We start from the raw sequence: 23,952 nt of genomic DNA on the forward strand, positions 1-23,952 counted from the left end.
AATCCGTTTATTTTGTTTGCCATAAGATATTTTGTAAAAGAAATGGTAGTTTCTTTCTTAACATTATTTGTAAACAAATATACGACTTGCGCTTTGTTTACAAAACAACCACTTTTCGCTTGTAACTTGACTTCTAAAATGATTAAATACATCCAGACTAAATATTCATGGTAAAAAATTTATTCAACAAATTGGTTACAATGTAAAAGAATATATATAACATTTTCCTAAGATGTGAAAGGACAGAGAAGAGCTTAGAGAAAGACGGAAGATAGCGGAAAAGGAGTGTTAAAAGTAAAAAGTAACCCCAAAAATAAACACGATTAAATAGCACTAGTTATAATCGAAAGCTACATCTACTAAATGTTTGCCTGTCTATAAACCCTACTTCTTGAAAATTGATATCTGTTTTGTTTTCTTCCTTTGCAACTAAATCGATCAGCACTACCACAAGTTGCAGACCTTACATGCCAGGTTTTTCGGGATTCCGAACTCCTTGCTGCCCTTTCCCCGGAACGTGACGGGCATGAACTTCCCGATCCGGTCCTGAATCACCCGGTTGACGTCGACAATATCCGTGTAAAACACCTCTATGTTGACGCCAAGCGTGACGTACAGCTTACCGTTGACGATCTTTAGGAAAGGGTTGTTGAACACGTTGATCTGCATCAAATGACGTTGACAGAAACGGTCAACTACGGACCCAGGGCGAGCGACCACCAGCGTGACGTAATGATCCCTCAGGTTGTGGCAGTAGAAGTCCACGAAGTAAATGTTCTGGTGGACATTAACGATAAAGGAAGAGTTGACGATCAGGCGCTGGTTCCCAAAGTACGAAAATGTCGGCGGCTTCTTGGACTTGTTGTGGAGGCTTCCATTGAAGAAGAGGCCAAGGATGTTTCCGTTGATGGCTGACTTCTCCGTGCCGTTGAAGTCCTTCCGGTACGGTATCATGAAGCCACTGTAGTTGGCGCGGATTCTGTTCCAGTAGGAGGTAGGTTTGTCGCGCCACATGGCTGGAAGGGGCGCAAATCGCCGGTCTTTCTTGTTTATGATTTCGACACTTTTGTCGTAGAGCATGGTTAGCTGCTCCATTGACAGATCTGTCAACGAGAAGCGGAAGTCAGCAACATGAAGTATTAAAACTAGACGCTTTGAGGACTTTTTAAACAACATATGACAATAGAATTAATGGGGGAAAAACCTTACTGGTATATATACATTTTGTAAAAAAAAAAACCCACACCATCTAATTAATAGAATCAATTTGGGAAAGTGTTGGTTTATAAAGATACCTTCATTATATTTCAGGTAAATTAATCACTGGTGATTAATTAAACAAGTGTGAAGGTGGCATCTTAAAATCCATTTAAGGTAGCTTACAAATTGTTTCATAATATATTATCATGCCATATATGAAAGATAACTGGCTATATGGTAAATACACGTGTAATCACTATACTATACTATACTATACTATACTATACTATACTATACTATACTATACTATACTATACTATACTATACTATACTATACTATACTATACTATACTATACTATACTATACTATACTATACTATACTATACTATACTATACTATACTATACTATACTATACTATACTATACTATACTATACTATACTATACTATACTATACTATACTATACTATACTATACTATACTATACTATACTATACTATACTATACTATACTATACTATACTATACTATACTATACTATACTATACTATACTATACTATACTATACTATACTATACTATACTATACTATACTATACTATACTATACTATACTATACTATACTATACTATACTATACTATACTATACTATACTATACTATACTATACTATACTATACTATACTATACTATACTATACTATACTAGTGTGTTTCTCACATGCACTACAGTCCCATGTAAGATACATGTATTAACCTTTAGTTACTGAATTAACCCCAAAAAATGATAATTCCTAGGGAAGACTTTCTTTTTCTTTTTCCTTGAAGGCATTTTAAAATTTCTGTAGGATGTTCAAACAAGAGGCCCAGGGGTCACATTCCTCACCTGAGCAAAAATTAACATAACTGACCAAATCTTTATTATCCTATCAAACACAAAATATCTGGATTGAAAAGAACTTGTTTTTTCCTCAATAAATACCAAGCCCTTTTTGTTGTTTCAGTTTTTTAGAAGAAGATTTTTAAAAATATTTATTTTATTCCCGTGTTAATTTTAATTCCCCCATTGTGGTCCGACCCTACCCTCTGGGATCATTGTTTGAACAATTTTGAATTAACAGTACATGAGGATGCTTCCACTCAAGTTTCAGCTTTTCTTGCCAGATGGTTTTTGAAAAGAGCGTCTTTAAAGATTTTCCTTTGTTTATGCCTATATAAAAACTAAACCCCCATTGTCGCTCATCTTCACCCCCCCCCCCCCCCCCCCCCCCCCCGGGGATCATGATCTTAACCAACTTGAATCAACACTCACTAAGGATGCTTCCATATAAGTTTGAACTTTTCTGACAAAATGGATTTTTAAAAAAAGGATTTAAAAAAGAAATGAGAACATATTTTCAATAATTCTAAACCATCTCTCTTAAGAGTGTGGTCCTATAGGCTATACGAGTGTAGTAATATATATGAAAATTAAACAAGAGGTCCATGGTCCACATCGCTCACCTGAACAACAGTTCCTTGTAACATTCTATTTCGTAGCATATGCTATTTCTATTTTAAATGTTGAACCCCTTTCTGGGGCCCCAGTATTGGTCCGTGGTTTATGGTTGGCTTTGAAAATTTAGAATCTACACTATCTTCGGTTCCTTGCATAGTAATCTAACAAACTGTAGCTTTGTAGTTCTCGAGAAGAAAATTTTGAAGCATTTTTCATATATACTTTGAACCCCTGTGGGGGCCCCAGCATTAGTCCAGTGGTCACAGCTTTATCAATTTAGAATCTACATTTTTTAAGGATGCTTGCATGAATAGTAATCTCACAAATTGAAGCATTGTAGTTCTCCAGAAAAAGATTTTAAACCATTTCCCCTCCCTATATTTCTATGTGAAACTTTGAACTCCTTCTGGGGCCCAAGTACATGTATTAGATCGAGGGTCACGGTTTTAGTAACTTAGAATGTACACAATTTGAGGATGCTTACATAGTAATCTGACAAATTAAAGCATTGTAGCTCTTGAGAAGAAGATTTCAAAACATTTTCCATACACATACTTCTACGTTAAACTTTGAACCCTTCTTTGGTCTCAAGTATTATTCCAAAAGTTGCTATCTAAAAATATGGAATCTACATTATCCAAGGTTGCATGGATAGTAATCTCACAAATTGTAGCATTGTAGGTCTTGAGAATTAAGATCTGTAGCTTTTTAAACATTTTCCCAATTTACTTCTGTTAAACTTTATACCCCACCTGGGGACCCAGTTTTTACAATTTTGAATCTTCACTATATACATGTATATACAAGCTTTTGTGTAAATATTCATTTGGCATCTGGTAAAGTGGTTCTTCAGTAGAAGAGTTTTACAATTTTTCCTATTTATTTCTATGTTGAACTTTGAACCCTGCCTGGGGCCCAAGTTTTGGTCCAGGGTCAAAATTTTGACAATTTTCACTATATATACAAGTTCTTGTGTAAATATTGGCATTTCTGGTGCAGTAGTTCTTGATAAGAAGATTTTTAAAGGCACACACCCTATACTCACTATTTCGCAACTATTTCTCTTTTTAAAAGAGCTAAGCCCTTTGTTTTTATTACGATTTAGAATCCCCTTCCAATAAGGATGCTTTGTACCGAGTTGGTAAAATTTGGCTTCGTGGTTCTAGAGAAAAAGTAAAAAATGTGAAAAGTTAATGAACATTTCTACCCACTAACCTGCTCATGCGTTCTACATTATTCTGACATTCTGAAATTATATTTATGACAAGTTTATTACTGGTAAATTATTTAACAGTAATAAACTTGTCATAAATTAATTACAAAATAAATTTGTCACCCATCAAAGTTGGTTTACAGTAAACAAGTATGAGAACCTAAGATAACAGACTCAGCTTAAACAGTGGAACCTGTGACATACATCTACTGTATGTACATGTATGTAAAACTGTAGATAGAATTTGCCGATGTAATACAATTAACTACAATATATTAATCAGTATGCTGTTATTTTTTACCTCTTGTAATATATACTCATTTTGATTACAAAGTCCAATGTCCAAGACCATAAACTGAGAATGCAGAAACTAAAGTTTAAATAACATTTTGAAATGACATAACCCTTAAAGTAGTATGGGACATTTGTCAATGTGGATTAAAGTACATTAAGATAAAAATACTTGTATCGGTTAAGATTTTTCAAATTTTACAATATTCAACCATAAAATACATTTTAAAATTTTTTAGGAAGGTAAAAATTTTAAAATCCCCAGCGGAATTTAAACTCATGACTTACAGATTCGAAGAAAAACCTCTAAACCGCTGTGCTACACTGCTAGGAGACGATGTTGGGAAAGAAACTATTTATAAAATGACACTTGATTTTATTGTTTATTTAAAAAAATAGTACATCACAACATGGAGATGTTCCATACCACTTAAGATAATTTCAAAAATTTTAATGAAATTCCAAATTTAAAACTTTATGCTTTAATATGAAGTAAAGGGGTTGCTGAAAACATGAGAAATATCACTTACAGATTTTTAAAAAATCTTTTAATATACTAAATAGCTTTCACAATTATTTTCTTAAAGTTGTGAATGATCTGAAAATATGATTGATGCTTGGTGGGCACATTTTCATATTCTTGCAATTCAATACAAAATGTCCAAATCAGGAAATTAAGAACATGCAAACAATAGAGAATCTTTAATCGGAACTGTAAGAAAAAATTATTTCTTTGATGGCCTTGGATCAAGGATACTGCTAAGTAAACATCAATGGTTTCAGTTATTTGTCTGAATCAAGATGTCCAAGAGGACCACTACCTAGGAATTGAATGTTATATCCCTGATTATTGGTAACAAAAGCATAACCCTGAAAGAATGGCCTTAATTCTTCTCCAGATTGGATAAATGATGGGTGACTTGTCATATGCTTTGAATGTTAAAGTTAAACATGAGCATGCATGGGTACTTGGAATCTCAAACAATCCGGAAAGTTGATATGTCTCGCAAAACCAAAACACTATTTGATCATGGACCATGTTCTAGCTAATTTTAACTTCTTAGAAAAAGTAACAATTAATATTCCAATAAATGGGGTATATGTACATGATTATGGACTTTTGTTTGTTTATCCTACTGTAAGAATGTAGAGTATAAACCATCCTCTTTTAAAAATGTCTATTTTGTGTGACATGTGTAACTGTGGCAAAATTAGGAGCTTTTGAAAATTTCACACAGAATGTATATTGCACTTACACTGGTTTGTTGACATTGTCTCCGTCTTTTGTCCTGGAATGTTCATGTGATGAATCCTTTACTGAAAAAAGACAAAATAACAACCCTATGAATTTCCCAAACTTATCTATAGAGAGTATGTGTAACATTTATCAAAATTAATGATTTTGTTTGCATGTCCTAAATGTATTTGCAACTGACTTCAAACTTTAAGCTAACTTTAAAGCAATATGAGCTGCACTTTTCATGTTGAATTTTTTTTATGAAAATGTTATTTTCTACTAAAATGACAAAAATATCATGGTTTCTCAATTTCTGTTAGCCACAATTTTGTGGGAAAAGCCATTGAAAAGCCTTAATTGGAGCAAAATTTAATTATGTTGAACTGCACAAAAATTGATCAGCTATATTTTTCTTAGAAGAGAGATCTTTTTTTCTCACAAAAATTAATGATTTTTTCAAATCTTATTTTTCGTTAAAGTTTAAATTACATGTACATGCAGACTTATCATACTAGCAGGTTTTTGCAGCATAATAAAATTCTGAAAAATACAGCTCTGTGACATATTGCATTAATTTTCTACCCTTGATGGATGGCTATGCGAAGTAGACTGAATAGTGGCAAATACCCTTGGCTAGCAAAAATTTTACATCATGTTGAAATGGATTCAAAATAATTCTTATTTCCAACTTTTCTTTTACAAACTATTATCAAAACTTGCCTAGTCAAGACAAAAAACATCTTTCTTATCTTTAGTCTACATAACATTTAGTTAAACATAATTAATAATATAAATTGTATTCACAATTATCATACTTTAAGTGCAGATGTTCACAAAATGATAAAAATTGCCAAAATGGATTGTAATTTCACAAAAAAGAGTATGAATCTACATTGTTAAACAAATATTGAAAAAAAAAACCCCATTTAGCTAGGTCCACTGTGTATGAACATTCAAATCTTAAATTTAAATCTTTTGCAATCAACAACTTTTTTGGTGTTCTACTTCAGGGGAGATAAACCCACAAAAAGGTTTTAAAATCTTCACAATATTTATAGAGTTGCAGAAAACAAATACATTTAGTGTAATTTTACGGACAAAATGAAGCTGGAGGCTGAATCAGACAGATTTTACTTGAGTTGGTCATGATGTTGGTGATGTAGGTCAGACTGAAAATACATGCATTGCACCAAAAGAATGTCAATATTGTTTGTCTAAAGCACACGTATAAAACGATTCCATTTGGTAAAAGCCATAATGTTAAAAGGATATATATATATATAATAAAATGCAATCACATTGGATGCTTTAAACTGTTAAAGATGGATTTATAAGTAAAACTGTCAGTTTCATTCAAAATCAAATATGGATAACCTTTGATCTAATTAAAGATCATCTAATAGCCGTAGGCATAAGATATATGAACTTTATTTTACATATGGCAGTCTCGACCACTGTTCCCTGATTTTTTTAAATTTTACCTCGTTCCCGTTTTATGCCGTTCCACGCACCTTGGTGTTCAAATAGGAAATGACGTTATCGGTACTATTGCAATGACATGGATGGAGAGCAATTCATTTCCCGGAAAAGTTCAAAGGCGACCGTGTTGCAATATTAATATATCTTACCAAAGCAGACAAGAAGCATCGATTTCTATAAGTAGGGAGCCCCGACCTACCCAAACTACCAAAATTCTTGACTAACCAAAAAAAATAAAAAATAAATAAATAGATAAATTTTTTTTTTTTTAAAAATCGACAATCAGGGTAGGGGTGGAAATTAATTTCAATCGAGCAATATGTCTCATCTCACTATTATTTTTTAACACTCATTATTTTTTAACACTGTACGTCCCAATAGATGTACATGTAAGGGAGTACATGTAGGCCCCCACTTCCACCCCAGATGCTACTTCCCAGCTGGAAAGCGCAGAGTGATAAAATATACTTTTAGCCCAAGTCTTATATTTTTTGAAAAGACCTTCCGTGTTGAAACCAAACATGACCGATGTTCACCGCTAAGTTCAGTAGATGTAAAAGATGAACAATCATGTTCCTTTTCTCCTATGTTTTGCATTGATGTTGAGTCTAATTTAACTAATAATTATCCTTGTATTCTAATTTCAACTATAAATCACAGATGCTTAAATACAAAACCCCGCCCCGATTTATACCATCAGGATTGACTCTCCCTTTGATAGAAACTTCTGTACACAGCAATTCCCATTTCAGATATATGAAAATTGATTGAAGATAAACGGAAATAAAAACAACCCCCAAACCCCACCCTCTTTTTATATGCAATTTAGGGAGCGTGGTAGAGGTATATGATACAAAACATTGTTGAATATTTCATATTGTTGTGCTTCATATGGAATAGTTTTGCTCGTTTTTTATCATCTGGTAAATTGCCATGTTGGAGCTATTCATACATATGTTTGAAATAAGGACAATTTTGTTGTTCTTGAATAATTTGATTTTCATCTGGCAAATTTTTAACTGTTATTTTTTTTATTTCTTGTGACATTTGTAAAATTTCCTCCGGATTTTCATTTTCATGAATAAATGTTGTTTCTACTCTATCCATCGGTAACAAATCATTGTCGTTTTCTGTTATTTGGTCATTTTGAGAATTTTCCGCGTAAGGTCTTCTTGAAAGTGCATCGCAATTTTGATGTTTAGCCCCTGGTCTATGTTTCAAATCGAAAGTAAATTCTTGCAACTTTAACGCCCATCTAATTAATCTCGCATTTGTATGTTTTATTGTTTTGAGCCAAGTTAGCGCTTTGTGATCTGTATTAACCAGAAAATGATTGTTAATTAGATACACAGGAAAATGGTCAATTGCAGATATTAATGCCAACATTTCTTGTTCCGTAACCGAATATGCTTTTTCCGCATTATTGAGTGCTCTTCCTCCATAAGCGATTACATGTTCTTTATTATCATCTCCTATCTGAGATAAAATGTATCCTATCGCCATTCCCGACGCATCGCAGGATAAAATGAATTGTTTTCGAAAATCTGGATAAGCTAATAACGGAGTATTAGTTAGTTTTTCTTTTAACAATTCGAACGCATCTTGACACTCTGTTGTCCATTTAAAAGGCGTGTTTTTAGTCAATAATCTGTTTAGTGGTAACGCAACTTTAGAGAAACCTTTTACAAATTGTCTGTAATAGTTTGCCAATCCTAGAAAACTTCGGACATCATGTTGATTTTGAGGTATCGGAAATGATTTCACCGCTTCTATTTTAGATGGATTTACTTTTATTCCGTCCTTTGATATAATATGTCCTAATTAAGTTACTTCTGCTTTAGCAAATGAACATTTCAAAGGTTTTAATGTTAAAGATTTGCTTCTCGTAATCTTTGAAAAACCAAATCAAGATGTTTTAAACGATTGTCGAAGTTGTCAGACCACACAATGATGTCGTCAATATAAACCAAACAATGTTTCCAAGTTAACCCTTTTAAAATCATATTCATAACCATTTGAAAAGTTGCGGGTGCATTGGTTAAACCGAAAGGCATTCTTTTGAATTGATACAAATTATCATGCGTAATAAAAGCTGTTTTGTGTTTTGTTTCTTCATCTAGAGCAATTTGCCAATATCCAGATGCCAAATCTGAAGTTGAAAATATTTTAGCTTTAGTTTGTCCAACAGCATCAAAAACATCATCTAACCTTGTAGCTGGAAATGTTTGAAGTTGAGCAACCGCGTTCAACTTTTCTTTTCAAAGTTTGTGAATTAATTGCTGAAATTGTGGAACCAGTGTCTAAAAGAGCTTTGAATTGAATTTTTTCAACAAATAGCGGAATCGAACATTTTTCTTGAAAAGAAATTAACGTACCAACAGATTTTGTCTCTTGCCCATCTCTAGAATCTAAATTTTTGTGGGAACAATAAAATTTAACTTTTGCTCGAGATTTCAAATTCAAATTTTTAGGAAAATTTTGAAAAATTTTAAGTTTGCTTTCACCTCTTTGATTCAAATTAAATCGTTGTTGAAATCGAAATTTTGAAAAATTTTGTCTGTTTGAAACTGTCCCAAAATTCCAAGAAACAGGCGCGAATTCCTATTGTATTGCTAAAGTTTTTCTGTATGCCCTTGAAAAATGACCAATTCTGTTGCAATTATAACAGACCGCATTCTGGGCAGGGCATCTATTTACCATGCACATGCCAAGACAATTTCCACACGGGGGCGGAGTTATCATGCGAGGGTATCTTGTTTTGAACTCATTACTTTGGACTTGCGCAGTGACCGGTGACCGTGATCTAGCCCTTGTAAATCGAGGGTTTGGTCGTCTTGACCTCTCACGTGGTTCATAGAACCTGACCCTTTGAGATGTTCTCTCTCCAAATATGGGCGCACGCTGTACAGGTGGTTGCTGTACATATTGCCATGACTCAGAATACTGCTGAGGCATATATGGTTGGGCGTATTGCTGACCTTGGGTCATCTGATTGACTTCAGACTTTTTTACCATTTGATCTTTAATGCTTTTGATTTCTGTTAACAAATTTTCATAAGTTTCCAAAGCAGTGACTTGGTTTGATTGCGATTTTTCAGCCAAAATAGCAATTTGTCTTAATTGTTCCATAGTTTTAGGATTTTGAGTTACTACAAGAGCTTTTATTTCTGATTTCAACCCATTGATAGCAACGGAAAGCAAAACTTTCTCAGGAACATTTTTGATGGAAGCTGTTTTGATCAATCTAGACAAAAAATCAATCACAGGTTCTGTTCCGCCTTGTTTCATTTGTAACACAGATAAATCTAAAAAAAAATTCCAATTCTTTGAATCTTTCAAAAAACAAAGGTTTGAACATAAAAGGATTTGATTTTTGCTGTTGAGACAATGTTTCATACCAAATTTTCGCATGACCCTCTAAATAAAATGGAAAGGCATCCAACGCTTTGTCGTCAGACAAGTCATGAAATTTAGCCCATTGACGAAAGCTATCAAACCATGCATTTACATCTTGTGTACCGTCTCCTTTAATTAAACATTTATGATAAGTAGAGCCAAAATTCATGTTTTGTAATTTATTGTAAAAAGTGAGAAATCCATTAATCAATCAGAAATGACTCATAGTGATTGTATTGAATGTCACATATTTAAGAGAAGAAAGTGAATCCAGGAGTTAGATAGGCTTGCTTAATACAAAGCTTATTCACAAGTCTCAGGCTGAAATGTTCACCATGCATGTTATATACAGAACGCTAATTTAATTTTTGAAGACATGCTTAAGTTTCTACCTGAAGTTGATTGAATCGTTGACCCTCCAAAAATCGTCGGATTGTCTCTTGTGTCTGTTCCAGAACGCGCACTCTGTATGTGGTCTTCTGTCGCACGCGTATTCCCGTCCTGGTCCTCTGCGTCCTCCTATGCTTGCTGCGAATGACTCGACCAACCGTCGTCGGAAAAGGTTCCAAATCGACCACAAATTTGCTCTTCTTTTAGATCAGCACGCACAAACGTTTGAAAGTTCAAAGGTGTTGTCTTGGACGGATCTACAGTACCGTCGGGCTCTGTCTCGTGATCGTAACCGTGCTCCCCGAGTTTATCTTTAGTTGAATTTTCGTTACGGTTGGGGCTGACGGAGGATTTTACGCCAAATACTTTTCCTGCTGACTTGAACTTGGCTCCGCCTGTCTCCGATAATTGTCTAGTCGTAACTCCAGGTTCAACCAAATTGGAGGAGATTCTGTTGAAATATTCCAATAGTCCGGTTTATAAGTATTTGAATTGAACAATATTTCGTTGTCCGTATCGTCAGGCTGTATATATTTATCCAATGATAACTTTGAACCTAGGTTATCCACGGAACGTCTGGACACCACACGTTTAAGTTTTTGGAATGGAGTCAGTTCCGTGTTTCTTATTATATATCAGCAATACAATTCCCCTAATGATGTAAACATAACCCCTAGTTCATCTCTTAAGAATTCTCTATTTACTGACCAGCGGAAAATAATGTTATGAATGAATCTGTACACGTGTTTCTAATCATTGCCGCGGTATATTTAGACTATATTTACCCACATTTACTTTAAGCAAATTTAATGTAAAATATTATTATGATACATATATAAATTCATTATTTTCCATGATCTAAATGGTGGGGTGGAATATACAAAGGGTGGAGGTGGCCCTGTCCTCAAGCACATGCATGTGTGCTAGTTTACCAAGATATGTGGAATATATATCTCCACTCCGAAACACACTCGGGGTGACGGCCGAAAAAGTATATATACGCGTGCAACTCTAACAACACAGAAAGGGGTTATACATATGTATTAACTGCCCATCAAAACGGGGGAACACCTACAGGTGCGGATCTAGAGGACGGAGTTCGAGAAAATCCAGATTAATTTGGTTCACATAGAAAATTTTAAAATAGACCCCAATCTCCCCACCCACACCCCCTTCTTCTTTTTTTTTTACCTCAAACAAACGAATGATCACTCTGACCTTCGGATTCTGGATCTGTACATGACAATATTCTGGACTCTAAATTCATTCAAAAAGTTTCCATCGTTTTCTTCTTTGAGGCCAAAGAAAAATATATTTGCTTCTGGTCACCTCAGATCTACAAGTATTAGTCGGTATACATGTAGAACCATTTTAACATGACCTTGGACTTTCAGTAGGACGTAGCTATCTAATTCTTGCGTCAAAACAAGTTAAAAATTACGCGGTTTCAAGCGAAATATGTACCGATTGCGAAGTCCAGACAAATCTTGTTGATATCAGAGAGTGGCTGAGTGGTCGACACTGAGATAGACAGGTCTGCGTCCCATTGATGTTTAACACAACTACCCAAAGTCCAAGCTCTTGTTAAAATGGTTCTATATAAGCACAGGGTTTACAATGTACTTTGTTCAAATACCAACTTACAGATACTTACTCCTGTAAATGTTTATTTTGTTAAACAAAACTAATTTAATATGTGACAATATTTTTTTCAGTTTGTGCACCACGAATTCCGAAATTTGGACGTAAAAAGAGATAAAATTGATTAACAAAAGAGTTTGGTCGAAACAAGTTAAATGTATGTATTACTTGTCTTTTTTTGCATGCAATGTGTTAAACTTTTCCCGCCAGAACTCGATTTACCAACGCATGTTATTTTAATTAATTAATTCATTTAAAACATTTTCGGATCTACATAAAGAAACAATTAATTTGTTTTGTCCTCTGTCTGGTTTTTTTTTTTTTTTTTTTTTTTTTTTGCCACAAAACAGAGAGCAAAATAAGTTGTGGGCCATATTGATATGCTGCAGGTTGCAGATACAACAAGCATTTTGAGAGTATTGCATAAGCAATACACGTCCCCTACCGGTTTGTATTATTCTATGAAAGCTTCCAAGCACACAACTATTTCAGAGCTATTGTAAAATGTAAACGAGATATCATGCTTTAATCAGAGAAAAAAGAACAGAGGAAATTAAAACTATATGGTTGATATAGAAATTAAATACAAAATAGGTGAAGTAATACTCTTTATTTCATCTCCTGTAATTTCGCCAAGTCTATTCTGAATTCGCTGGTAAAAATTTGTGAAAACAATGCACTGTTATGCACAATATCATTTCTTACCGTCTTCTGTACCCCGAATCAAACCAAACAGTTAAACAGCCCAACCCGACAACGAACCCGATTGTAATAATACAAAAAAAACCCCTGCCGATTAAATTTACAACACAATGTTTAACACTATTTTACAGAATTTATGTTTTTGTTAGATATGATAAAAGGAATGGTACAAGTAACGCACGATATTATTACTGACTACATACTGGCCTCGTTTATTCAATACACTCCGAACCCGATAATGAACCCGAACATTAAAAAATTGGAATATAAAAAATTAATTTTCTCGAAAATATGTCAATCAGACGCTACAAAAGTGTAAACTTGATCTGTAGTTTGACATTTTGAAGCTGTTCAGCAAGTTTCATATTATTCCTCAAATGCATAAAGAAAAAAAGTGTGGAAAACTGAAGAGGGACAGACAGACGGACTGACGGACGGACTGACGGACGCAGAGGAAAGCTATAGTCCCCTCCGGTGAAACCGGTAGGGGACTAATAATAGTAGACTTACAATATACAGAAAAAAAGAGTAGAAATTGGTCTGTTTGCTTAAATAATAACCAAGTAATTTACAGCTTTATATATCAGTCCGCCGGGAGTGGGGGGATTCCAAACGATTTTTTTGCTAAGGGGTCCGAGGCCTATTTCGGTAATCAAACTTTGTGAATTCAACACAATTGAAATTTTCAGCCCCCCCCCCCCCCCCCCTCTAGATCCGCTGATATAAGACTTGTCCTTAATTGAACGAAGAAACCATTATCTGTCAGTCATGATTGTTTATGGCACCTTAGTACATGCATCTTATTGTTAAACAATCAATTATCGGCCATTGATATTTGTGTTACATAATGAGATACCTGGTATAAACATAAAAATATGCCAATGTAAACGATATTGACCACAAAATGTCCATATCCTTGGGGTTAAGGTCGATTCTTTTTATTGCAGAATTATTAGTTTGTTTGAGGCATATAAATGTACATGTATCCTACCTCTTTTGTTCTAAGATTGTTAAGGTCAGACGACACGTTCCTCGAAAAATGATGATTATGTTTCAAATTTTCGACGGCCTCATAATATTATTAATCATAATTTTTAAAATGATAATTTTTTTTAGAAATATGTACATTTATGCCAAAAAATTTATATCAGCAATTCAAGTGTATTTTCAATAAGATTATAAATTGCACAAATGCAATTAATTTTTTTTACAAGAAAGCTTGTCAAAGTAGAATTAAATCAATAACAAATTCCTGGAAAAAGTTATATTATATTGAGGAACGTGTCGTCTGACCTTGAAGAAACAAAGGATTGCGTAACAAAAAATGTTTAAAAAATGGATTTAAAAAATGTAGGTGCCTGCAACTCTGGAAAGAACGCTAAGAGAAATACACAAGGTTTCACATGTACATGTAACAACTCGGTGTAAGGTTAAACTGGACATTGACAAGGTATATCAAACGTGTATGCTATACTAAATAATCAGCTGTAATAGCCCAAAACACGTTGAAATACTTGATTGGATGAATTCTTTAAACTGAATCCACGAAGTCTTCATAATTATCCAAAAAGGTGACTGGTTTTGGCTAGGTGGGAAAAGTATTTTAATTTATTAACATTTTCTTTTTGAAATATTCTTTTTAAATGACCACCATTTTAAAACTGATTTTAATAACAGTTTAGGGTGTAGGATTTGAAACTTACATGTATTTAATTAAAGTTCTTCTCCTTAGATATCACATTCATTATAGTTTTTCATGTATTCAAAAGAGTATATTTATTACAATCTGATATTTTCACAGCTATTTAAACATACAGGAATCATCTACTGGTAGTTCAATGAATTTTTGAACAAGAAAAACATTTTGTTGTCAACTCCTAACTTTAAATCCCTTTGCCCCAAAGTAAAAGGTGTGCATCTTTAATATACAAATATATAAATCAAATTCAAACAGTCAAAATGATTGTTTTTAGCATGTACATAGATTTGCAGACACACAAAAATGTATTTTGGACCCATGCTCAAAGTTACGTCAACTTAACCCGCAATTGTACCAAGTAGACAATCTATTTTGAAATCGAAAAAACACCGTCATAGATATATGGAAGAAAGGCTCACAATTGGCACTCGAAAGTCATTGATATATATATATATATATATATATATATATATATATATATATGATTGAAAAGAAATATAAATGGTAGAAGTGATCGATACCTTCTGCGCTTTCCTCCTTCAACCCGAAAGATCATGTAAGTCGAAAAACACAAAAAGATTATAATGAATAAAACAAAGTTTCACCTGAAAAAAGTTGCATCCAGTTTCAAGATCAAAGAAATGGATGAAAGATTGTCTTCTATCTGCAGGTTCTAATGAGTTATTAATTACTCCATGTGATCAGAAATGGGACATGTTAATTAATCTGTCATGGTCAACAATCTTGGACCTAACATAAACTCAGTGACCCTGCTATGCAGAAATGCAAATTACTCTCTGTATACTGACGTAGTGGCTTTTGATGATAATTTCCCCTACACACATTTTTAGAACCGTTTAACAGAAGCTTGGAGTTTGGGCAATACGTGACAAACTCTGATTTGATGAAGATGGGGGGGGGGGTGTCTACTCATGGTTAACTGTCCAGTCATTTGCTAATGGAAGGCATAACGACACTCGTCGAACGTCATCCAGGGATGTACGTATGTTTCGTTGCAACAGCATCAATTTTACACAACAGAGCAGATTTTGACTTACAACTTTCCGCTTTTGACAGTCTATAGATATTGTAACGGAGTCAGTTCAAATATAGGGAAAAGTCGTAAACACTCTAATACATTTAATATAGTATGACATATGAGTAATCAAAACAAAAGTGATCGTAGAGATTAGAAATACTTTTCCAAAAATTAAGAACTTAGAAATATAGACCAAAAAGATAACTTAGAATTCATGTTTAAAAATAAGAACTTAGAATTATTGTCCAGTTCATGGGAGGAATTAACACAATGCAAAGATTCAGTCTCTCTCTTGCGGTCTGTCTTGTCTCCCCTAGTTTCTCCTTTTTATACCGGAAATGTCCAAAGTTGTCAAGCCGCATCCAAGACCAAATTCAAACATATGTCCTTTCCTTTGTACAAGATAAAAAAGCAAATTGAAGTGTTCGTAATCACAAATAATTTCTAGATAAGGTTCACTTAAAGTTGATCCTAAACAATTAATTACATCGTCCCATCCAGGAATAGTAATTGAATATAAGTGTGGAAGAAATTTGCTTAGTTACGAGGGTTTAATAATAAAGTCATTCTGCAATACAGCCACAGATGTGGTCTACTGACCTATCATCTAATAATTCATTTCACAATCTGAGAAGACCTGTAAATTTGTCTTAAAAAAGGACTCATAAAGTGATATAAAAGAGAGACACAATATTAAAGCTGCTTGGTCCGATTTTTTTGTTATTACAGTATCAAAATTTTTTTCTATACAAACCATTTATCTTAGAAAGTTATGGACTTTCTCCTATTTACACCAACAGAATCAGTCTCCTTTAAAAGTTACAAATATACAAAGTAAATAAAAATAATTTCTTTTTGGGCAAACGAAAAAACAAAACAAACTGCATCACGGGAATTTTTAGAAAAGGAAACCGTTTGGTTTCGTCCCCCGAATAATTGGGGTTATTCAACCCGCATGCTATGCATCGATTGTAAAGAAAGCAAACTTCAGATATATTAGCGAACAAAACGTACACATGTTTATTTGTAATTTGTCTGATCATTTCGACCTTTATTTAAAGCGATGTCAAAGTCGTAATACAACCATACCCGTCTCGTCGTCAGGGGTGAACTTTAACATGAGGCGAAATAACGCGGCCCTTTTATGTCGTTTTTTTTGTTAGCAAATTTTGTACGTGTTTTCCTCGTTGAAATTTGGCTTAATTAACTGGGGAAACTACTGCAATGTCTTCTATTATACATATACTTAGCATAGCCACCGTTTAAAAGCGTGCATAAAATTTGATATAAAATCGGACCAAGCAGCTTTAAATTAGTTACAATAAATACATGTACATTCTACATGTATTAATTCATACATCATGAGGAATCTACAGATTCCGTAGACAAGCATGGTGGTTATAATGCCCAATAAACATTTGTCTTATCTATTGATCTAATACACTAATTAATACATGGATGAAGATAATTGTACATATCAATTGTGTTACACATGTGATTAGAAGCTGGACATATTAAACTCACCCGTCAACAATCTTGGCACCTAACATTCGGTGACCCTGCTGTGCAGATATGCAAATTACAATCTGTAATATGACATAGTAACTTAACCAAGGGCTTTTGATGATAATTCCCTTTACATGCACACTTTCACAAATTGTGCAACTACATGTTTATGCAATCAGATGATACAGTAACACATTTATCTTAATGTTATTGATAAAAACAATTGCTGCCAAAAACATTTTTTTATTTACAATAAGATTTAATTTAGTATAACAGATCTACACACAAGTAATATAAAAATATCATTATATTGTGATTTTCATTTTGGTGAATCTTCATAATTTATCAAAATGATGTCCCCGCCAAAATAAAAATCTACGGTACCTGCGCAACTGTTGTATAGGATATTATAAGATATTTGTTGTTTATACGCTAAGCAGGTCACTTTATTAAAAAGGTGTACATAAAAATAAATCTAGAAAAATGAAATAGTTTGTTTTTGACAAACAGATTGTATTTTTTAACAAACAAAAGAAAGCTATTAGACGAAGACTACTTATAAAGTTTTTCTACGATGTTTCTGTACGTGGACAATATTGAATATTGCCATAAAGAAAAAATATTATATACAGTTAACGAAACATGACTATGACTTTCATAAAAAACAAAACTAAATCAACTTTCAATGCTCATGTTTTGATAAGCATATATTTTTTTACATCGATTACTGAGACTATTCGGCTGTGTACAACCAGCACACATAACCTCAGACATCGGGTAACACCTGCACCTGGCTAAACCTGTCAATTAAAGACATTCACTTGGAGTTCTGTCATGTTGTAAATTTTGAATTCGATGGGGGTGGGTGTAAATACAAAATCCACAACAAGTTTTGTATTTACACCCACCCAATCAATTCAAACGTTTCGCTATTCGCTTTTCACTATTCATTATTTGATTACGGATGAAATTCTGTGGTCGACATGCTAATAAACGTGAATTAAAAATTCCACATTAACTTCCTTTTTTAATCGAAAGAAACATTAATATAGTAAAAATTATTACTTGCTGACCTGACCTGAACATTGACATAATTAGCTAGCCTGGCGAGAACATAGTAAAATCATCATATTTTATTGCAATGAGAGTGGTATTCACAGGACTGGCTAGCACCCTGTATCCCATATTTTGGGCTTCATATTTGAGGAGGTTGGGTCCCCGGGAAAGTCCAGACGACTCTCAAAAGGAATTGGGTTTACATAACCATTAAAAGGCTAAGCTAGACTGGTGAAAATAGGAAATTTCATATATAATACAGTTTTATTGGGAATATCTTTCAAGGGGCTGGCTAACACCATGTATCCCATATTTGGGCACTCATGTTGGATTGGGATAGGGACCTGAAAGAGTTCTGTCGACCCTCAAAAGGAATTGGGTTTACACGACCATTAACAGGCTTAGCTAGCCCATATTTGGACCTTCATATATGGTGGGGATAGGGCCCCGTGAGAGTTCAGTTGACCCTTAAAAGAAACGTACAAGCTAACGCGCGGTATTCAATTTGTCTGCAACGCTAGGTGAATATAGGACAGACGACATCCAAAAATAAGCATTCAATGCTTAATTTTATTTCAAAAACTTACTTCTCACTCAATACATTGTCATAATGTAAAATAAAAAGAGAGACATTATGATAAAACAAATACTAAAACTGTAAGTTGACCCTTCACAGATTTACATAATTAATATACACCGTATATTGCACATGCACAAAGATACAAATGCTTAATGATTAAAATGTTTGCTGATTTTATTAATGGTAAATTATGTCAAGTATCATTATAAAATACAGACTTTTTACAAGTTACATGTAAAATTATAAGAACTAAAGACGAAAACAAATATATATTAAGCTACATACAAATGAAAAGGAATAAAAATTAGTGTGTCCGACAAGTTGACAATTAATACTTTTTTTTAACTTTGTACAATTAAAAACTCATCAGTATTTCATACATTAACAAAAAATATAAAAAATATTCGAGGCATGCAAAATGCGAAGCTAGAAGGCTTCAGAGAGTCGCTGCAGAGCATGCTTTCCCTTTAAGACATTAAATCCTTTGGGTTTATTTTACCATAAATTGCAAATTTCGCATATGTTTTTAGGAATTCCCTTTTTCAGAACGTGAACGTAGCTTACTTTTCAAGTCCTACCTTACTGTCTGTCAAAACCATCTTTCTGACGAAGTTGAGACTATAAATGTTATTTGATTACATCTAGCTTAAAAGACACTTTTTTCTCTTCGATTATTACATTATATGATACCTATTAATGATTTTTTGGTAAACTGAACTTATTTTACAGTTGGCTATATCTTTGCAAACGTTATATTCTTCGAATTTTTCAATATAAATTGCAAATGTTACAAATTTCTTTTTTAGGAATTCCGTTTTTACGGCTGTGTCCCAGGCCTTGTGGTTTCACGTTAACCAATCGCCCTATTCCTTTATTGAATAATGAAAAAAGATTCATCCCTTCGGTAACAAAAAGCTCAACCCGAATCCCAAGGGTGACAAACACGGATGTTTGTTCGTTATTGTAATCGTCGAGATAAAGCAACCTATTGTTATACAGATCAAGTTGAAGTAGATCATGGTCAATGCAAAACCGATCATGCCTCGATCCAGGGTTGGTAACAACCAAAGTCGCATAGTGGTTTTGGTAGTGGCAATAAAAATCTGCGAAGTATAAGTTTTTCGTGTTGTTGAAAAGGAAGTCTGCATTGACAAGTAGACGTTCATCTCCAAAGTAAGAAAAATATGGGGGCTTTTTCCGTTTTCGATCTAAACCGCAACCAAAGAATAGACCTTTAATGTTTCTATTGATGGCTGACCGCTGATCTCCGTTGAAATCTTTCATGTAAGGGATCATCTTCCCTTTTTTATCCCAGAGAATATCTGTCCAATAATGACGCGGTTTATCTCGCCACATCTTTTTCAAAGGAACGAATTTGTTGTATGTGTCCTCTGAAAGATCTATACATCTACCATACAGTTCGTCTAGTTCCTATGCCTCTAAATCTTTAAAATATATCATTACATATTTTAAAACTGCAACTTTTAGTTAATATAAATTGATGGATAACAAAAAAGTAGCAAAGGATGAACTAAAGAAATGAAAAATCTACGATGTAGATGCTTTCTAAGAACTTACAACGTTTGCCAGGATTATGTCCATTCATGTTAAATTATCTTTGTGGTCAGATCTGTAAACAAAAATAGTTTTCAATAAAAATCCTGTCCATATAAAGGTGGTTAAGAATATTTGTACAAAATTAATATAGGTGTATTAATTTAGGAGTTGAATTCAAGCTGTAAAATCAGCAGCTTTTCCCAGATATTACGCAACATTAAGAAACGAACAGTACCACAAAACGCATGTGTTGAATCAACTCTTGTTTAAAATTAGGCAAATTGTTAGCTATTGTTGTGTTCTAGTTTACTAAAGCTCAAAATTCAAGTTAATAGTAGACAACTGCAATGCATTTATCTCATGAGCTTAAAAATAACAAGTATTTACGAGAGATGAAAAAAATCAGATATTGTAACAGATACAAGATAAAAATGAAATAACGGTTGAATGGCGAGAAGTGCCTAGGAGAAATTTTTGTTCTCTTATTTTCTAGCGTACTTCAAGTTCATGTTTCAATATTGAGAAACTGTTGGTCCTAAGAAGCAGCTTCTACTGCATAGTTGAATGATGTTCTTCATAAAAAAAACCCTCAATTACTTCTTCTGAATTCTAATTTTGATGGCTGTCTTTTTCTTAACTATTTAGGTAGAATGGGGTATGATTGGAATGCGTGGTTTACTAGTATAACATCCCACCAGTAATGTTGGTTTCTAAGACAGAGTCAAGTTAAAGTGATATAAATGTTATTAAGGTCTTCCGTTTCCAACGGAAGACCTTGTACTGATTCTGATGGTAATTCTTTATTATTCATCTTCTAGACATTTTTTAAACCTTTAAATAACTTTTTTGTTTGTCATCCGATTTCATTCAAATTTTCAAAGTGTATTAGGAAAAAAAAAAGATGAGAAATCGTTACTTCCAGGTGCGAGTCATTTCCCTGTTTTAATTTTTTTTAGGGGCATTCGTTTCCGAAAAAAAGGCTCTGAAATGGTCCGTAGCAAATAATCCGAAAATAGAAATCTTTCAAATTAACACTTTGAATGTGTCCTCTGATTTTTGTATTTTAGATTTTTCCAATTGTATCGCTTGAATTATATAATCGAAATCTATCTTTTTAAAAATTCCTAATTTTACTAATGTTTTTGCTTCATATTTTTTTTAGTTTGAAATATTTTCTACATGCATATAAAACAAAAGTTGTGCATTAATTAAAGGGCTTTCATGTGAGACCAGAAAAAAGGGGCTGGCCCCTTAAATAAGGGATCTAGGCGCCCGGAAAGTCTTTGCTGTATTACTAAAAAAAACGATACATGCTACGATATTATGTATCTGGAAAAGTTTTTCTTCATTATCTTTTCAATCTAATTGTAATATGGTATTATTTTGATATTGCGTAAAATGAGAGTTAAAAGCTTCACATGAAGACATGCATGCCCGCTTTCATTTTGCTTATAGGGAATAGCTCCCTGTGCGAAATAGTGTTTTAAAGTCGCAGTCAATACTTATCTTGTCTAAATATATCCCCAACTTATCACAGACACGCCTTTATCTGTTTTACGAGAGGTCTAACTCTAAAATACTCTGTAGTCTGGGGGTTACATTTATTTAATACATAGAAAATAGGCATGAACTAATTTTCAAGAGTTCAAATTGATTTTCTAAAGCCCTGATTGGTCAGAAGTTAAGGCAGTGTGAAAATGACCTCCAATCAATTTATGTCAGACCCTACAGCACACGTAGTTTCTTCTATTGGAATGCTAAAAATGTTAAAAATATGAAGACTATCATAAAATCACATCATCAGACCATATAAAGATCACACCAAATCCACAGATAATGTTGCATGAAGCCTTAACATAAAATTAGGTGGGCGATGCGTGTCGCCGGGTGGCGTTGCGGCTCCAAAATAATAATCAAAGTATCAAATAACAGGAATTGTTTGTGATGCAGTGTCCGTTATGGAATATAATACAGAACTGTAATGGCTGATTACCCACTTTGTAGTCTATTTAATATTAATTCAAAAATCCAGATACAGGAAGCCTTTCAACATTAATTAAGAGACATATAGTATTACGCAATGTTTTACCTTTGCTGTTTAATATTTTTTTGATGCTCAAATGAATTCTGGTTTACACAAATGACAGTAAATCTAAAATGATAAATCAGTAAATAGTTTGAGAAAATTAAGGGGTGCCCTTTTTCTGGCCAGTCAAACAATTTTAAATAAACATGATTCTCAAACGAGTGTTTATTCACATAAATAAGATGTCGAATGATGTGAATTCGTTTTAAAACAGAATGGAAAGTCACAAGAGAGTAAGTGTGAAATACCAATGGGGTAATTCAATAAACTGTGCATGCCTCGTCTTAATTGATGTCGTGTTTTGAGCGTTACTGTGTTCCGTGATAACTAAACATCTTGCTTATTAAATAGAGTAACAATACTACCTTTTCATTATATTGATTGAAACTTCACATATCAACAAAAACTGTTAGTTCATAGATTCATGTGGCAATTTTAACTGTCATGATATATAGATGACAAACATCTACATACGTACTTTTGATTGACTCTCGTAGTTTATTAGAAAGGAAATCACTTGTAGTACAGTGTTATTAATAAAAAGAATGTAAATAGAATGTAAGTTCTTACCACTCAAACGGAAGGAAGTTGCCATTCATTTAGGTTAGGAAATTATGGTATTACAAAACGTTAATGCGGCCAGTCATTTTTGCAATCGTCAAGACCACGCTCCGATATAGGTTATAATTTTTAAATCACACGTAAGTTTAAATTCCAATGCCGGTTAATTATTTTAAATAGTATTAGGTTGTTGTTGTTGCAATTTTCTTATTTCAAATTCCAACAAAGTAAAGTTCGCATAAATTTATGTACATTTCACGTATTAATGTATAGTTATGTTATCGTTTCAACATGTAGAATGTTGTATCTTTATATCTTGCAATCATTAATTATGTTTATATCCAAATGGTCTCTCAATTGATGGTTACATAAAAAAGAATCTTATTAATAACTCAGTGTTATCTTTGCAGTAAAGCAATGACAATGAAATTAATAATACATATTGTACCCGATAAGAATGTGTCGTTTTTGCACCATTCAACGACACAATTTTGTAAAAACTTCATTTTCTAGTATATACTATATAAAAGGTAATTGTTAAGTGCTAAAAAAATTATATTCTTATTATGTCTTACCTCAATTAGCGATTATTTAAATTAAATATGCTATGGTCAAATTTTGGAAGCTTTAAGATGGAATTTCAAATAGTGTACAATTGTATATCGGTCTTGAAAAGGACCTTCTTGTGTTACTAGTAAGTCTGTAATCACTATGTTATAAGTACCTATGTACTTCATCTTTTAAAACACAAAAATGAAAAAACTATTAACTAGCATGTGTCATGATCATGACAATCTTCTCTAATGCATAACAATTCAAAATATC

General features: G+C 33.3%; 1 protein-coding gene and 1 long non-coding RNA gene across 5 annotated transcripts; both read right to left on the minus strand.

Annotated features, from left to right (window-relative positions):
- Window positions 1-164: 164 nt before the first annotated feature.
- LOC105334992 (phytanoyl-CoA hydroxylase-interacting protein-like) lies at window positions 165-15,365 on the minus strand. 4 transcript variants are annotated; one of them, XM_066085326.1, is made up of 4 exons: window positions 6,917-6,931; window positions 5,455-5,515; window positions 3,740-3,856; window positions 165-1,103 (listed from the first exon to the last, which is right to left on the minus strand). In XM_066085326.1, the coding sequence occupies exon 4, from the start codon at window positions 1,093-1,095 to the stop codon at window positions 445-447; it is 651 nt and encodes a 216-aa protein (XP_065941398.1). In that variant the 5' UTR covers window positions 1,096-1,103; window positions 3,740-3,856; window positions 5,455-5,515; window positions 6,917-6,931; the 3' UTR covers window positions 165-444. The 4 variants fall into 4 exon arrangements, with proteins under 4 accessions (XP_065941398.1, XP_065941397.1, XP_065941396.1 ...); XM_066085325.1 differs by lacking the exons at window positions 3,740-3,856; window positions 6,917-6,931 and adding an exon at window positions 15,348-15,365; XM_066085324.1 differs by lacking the exon at window positions 3,740-3,856 and having other exon boundaries at window positions 5,455-5,510; window positions 6,917-6,990.
- Window positions 15,366-20,068: 4,703 nt separating this feature from the next.
- On the minus strand, window positions 20,069-23,238 carry LOC105334932 (uncharacterized). Its single transcript, XR_901218.4, has 3 exons — window positions 23,137-23,238; window positions 20,502-20,553; window positions 20,069-20,368 (listed from the first exon to the last, which is right to left on the minus strand). It is a non-coding gene; the product is annotated as an uncharacterized lncRNA (long non-coding RNA).
- Between the last annotated feature and the right edge of the window lie 714 nt (window positions 23,239-23,952).

The sequence above is a fragment of the Magallana gigas genome, chromosome 5 (genome assembly GCF_963853765.1).
Source record: "Magallana gigas chromosome 5, xbMagGiga1.1, whole genome shotgun sequence".
In the NCBI taxonomy this organism is placed as follows: domain Eukaryota; kingdom Metazoa; phylum Mollusca; class Bivalvia; order Ostreida; family Ostreidae; genus Magallana; species Magallana gigas.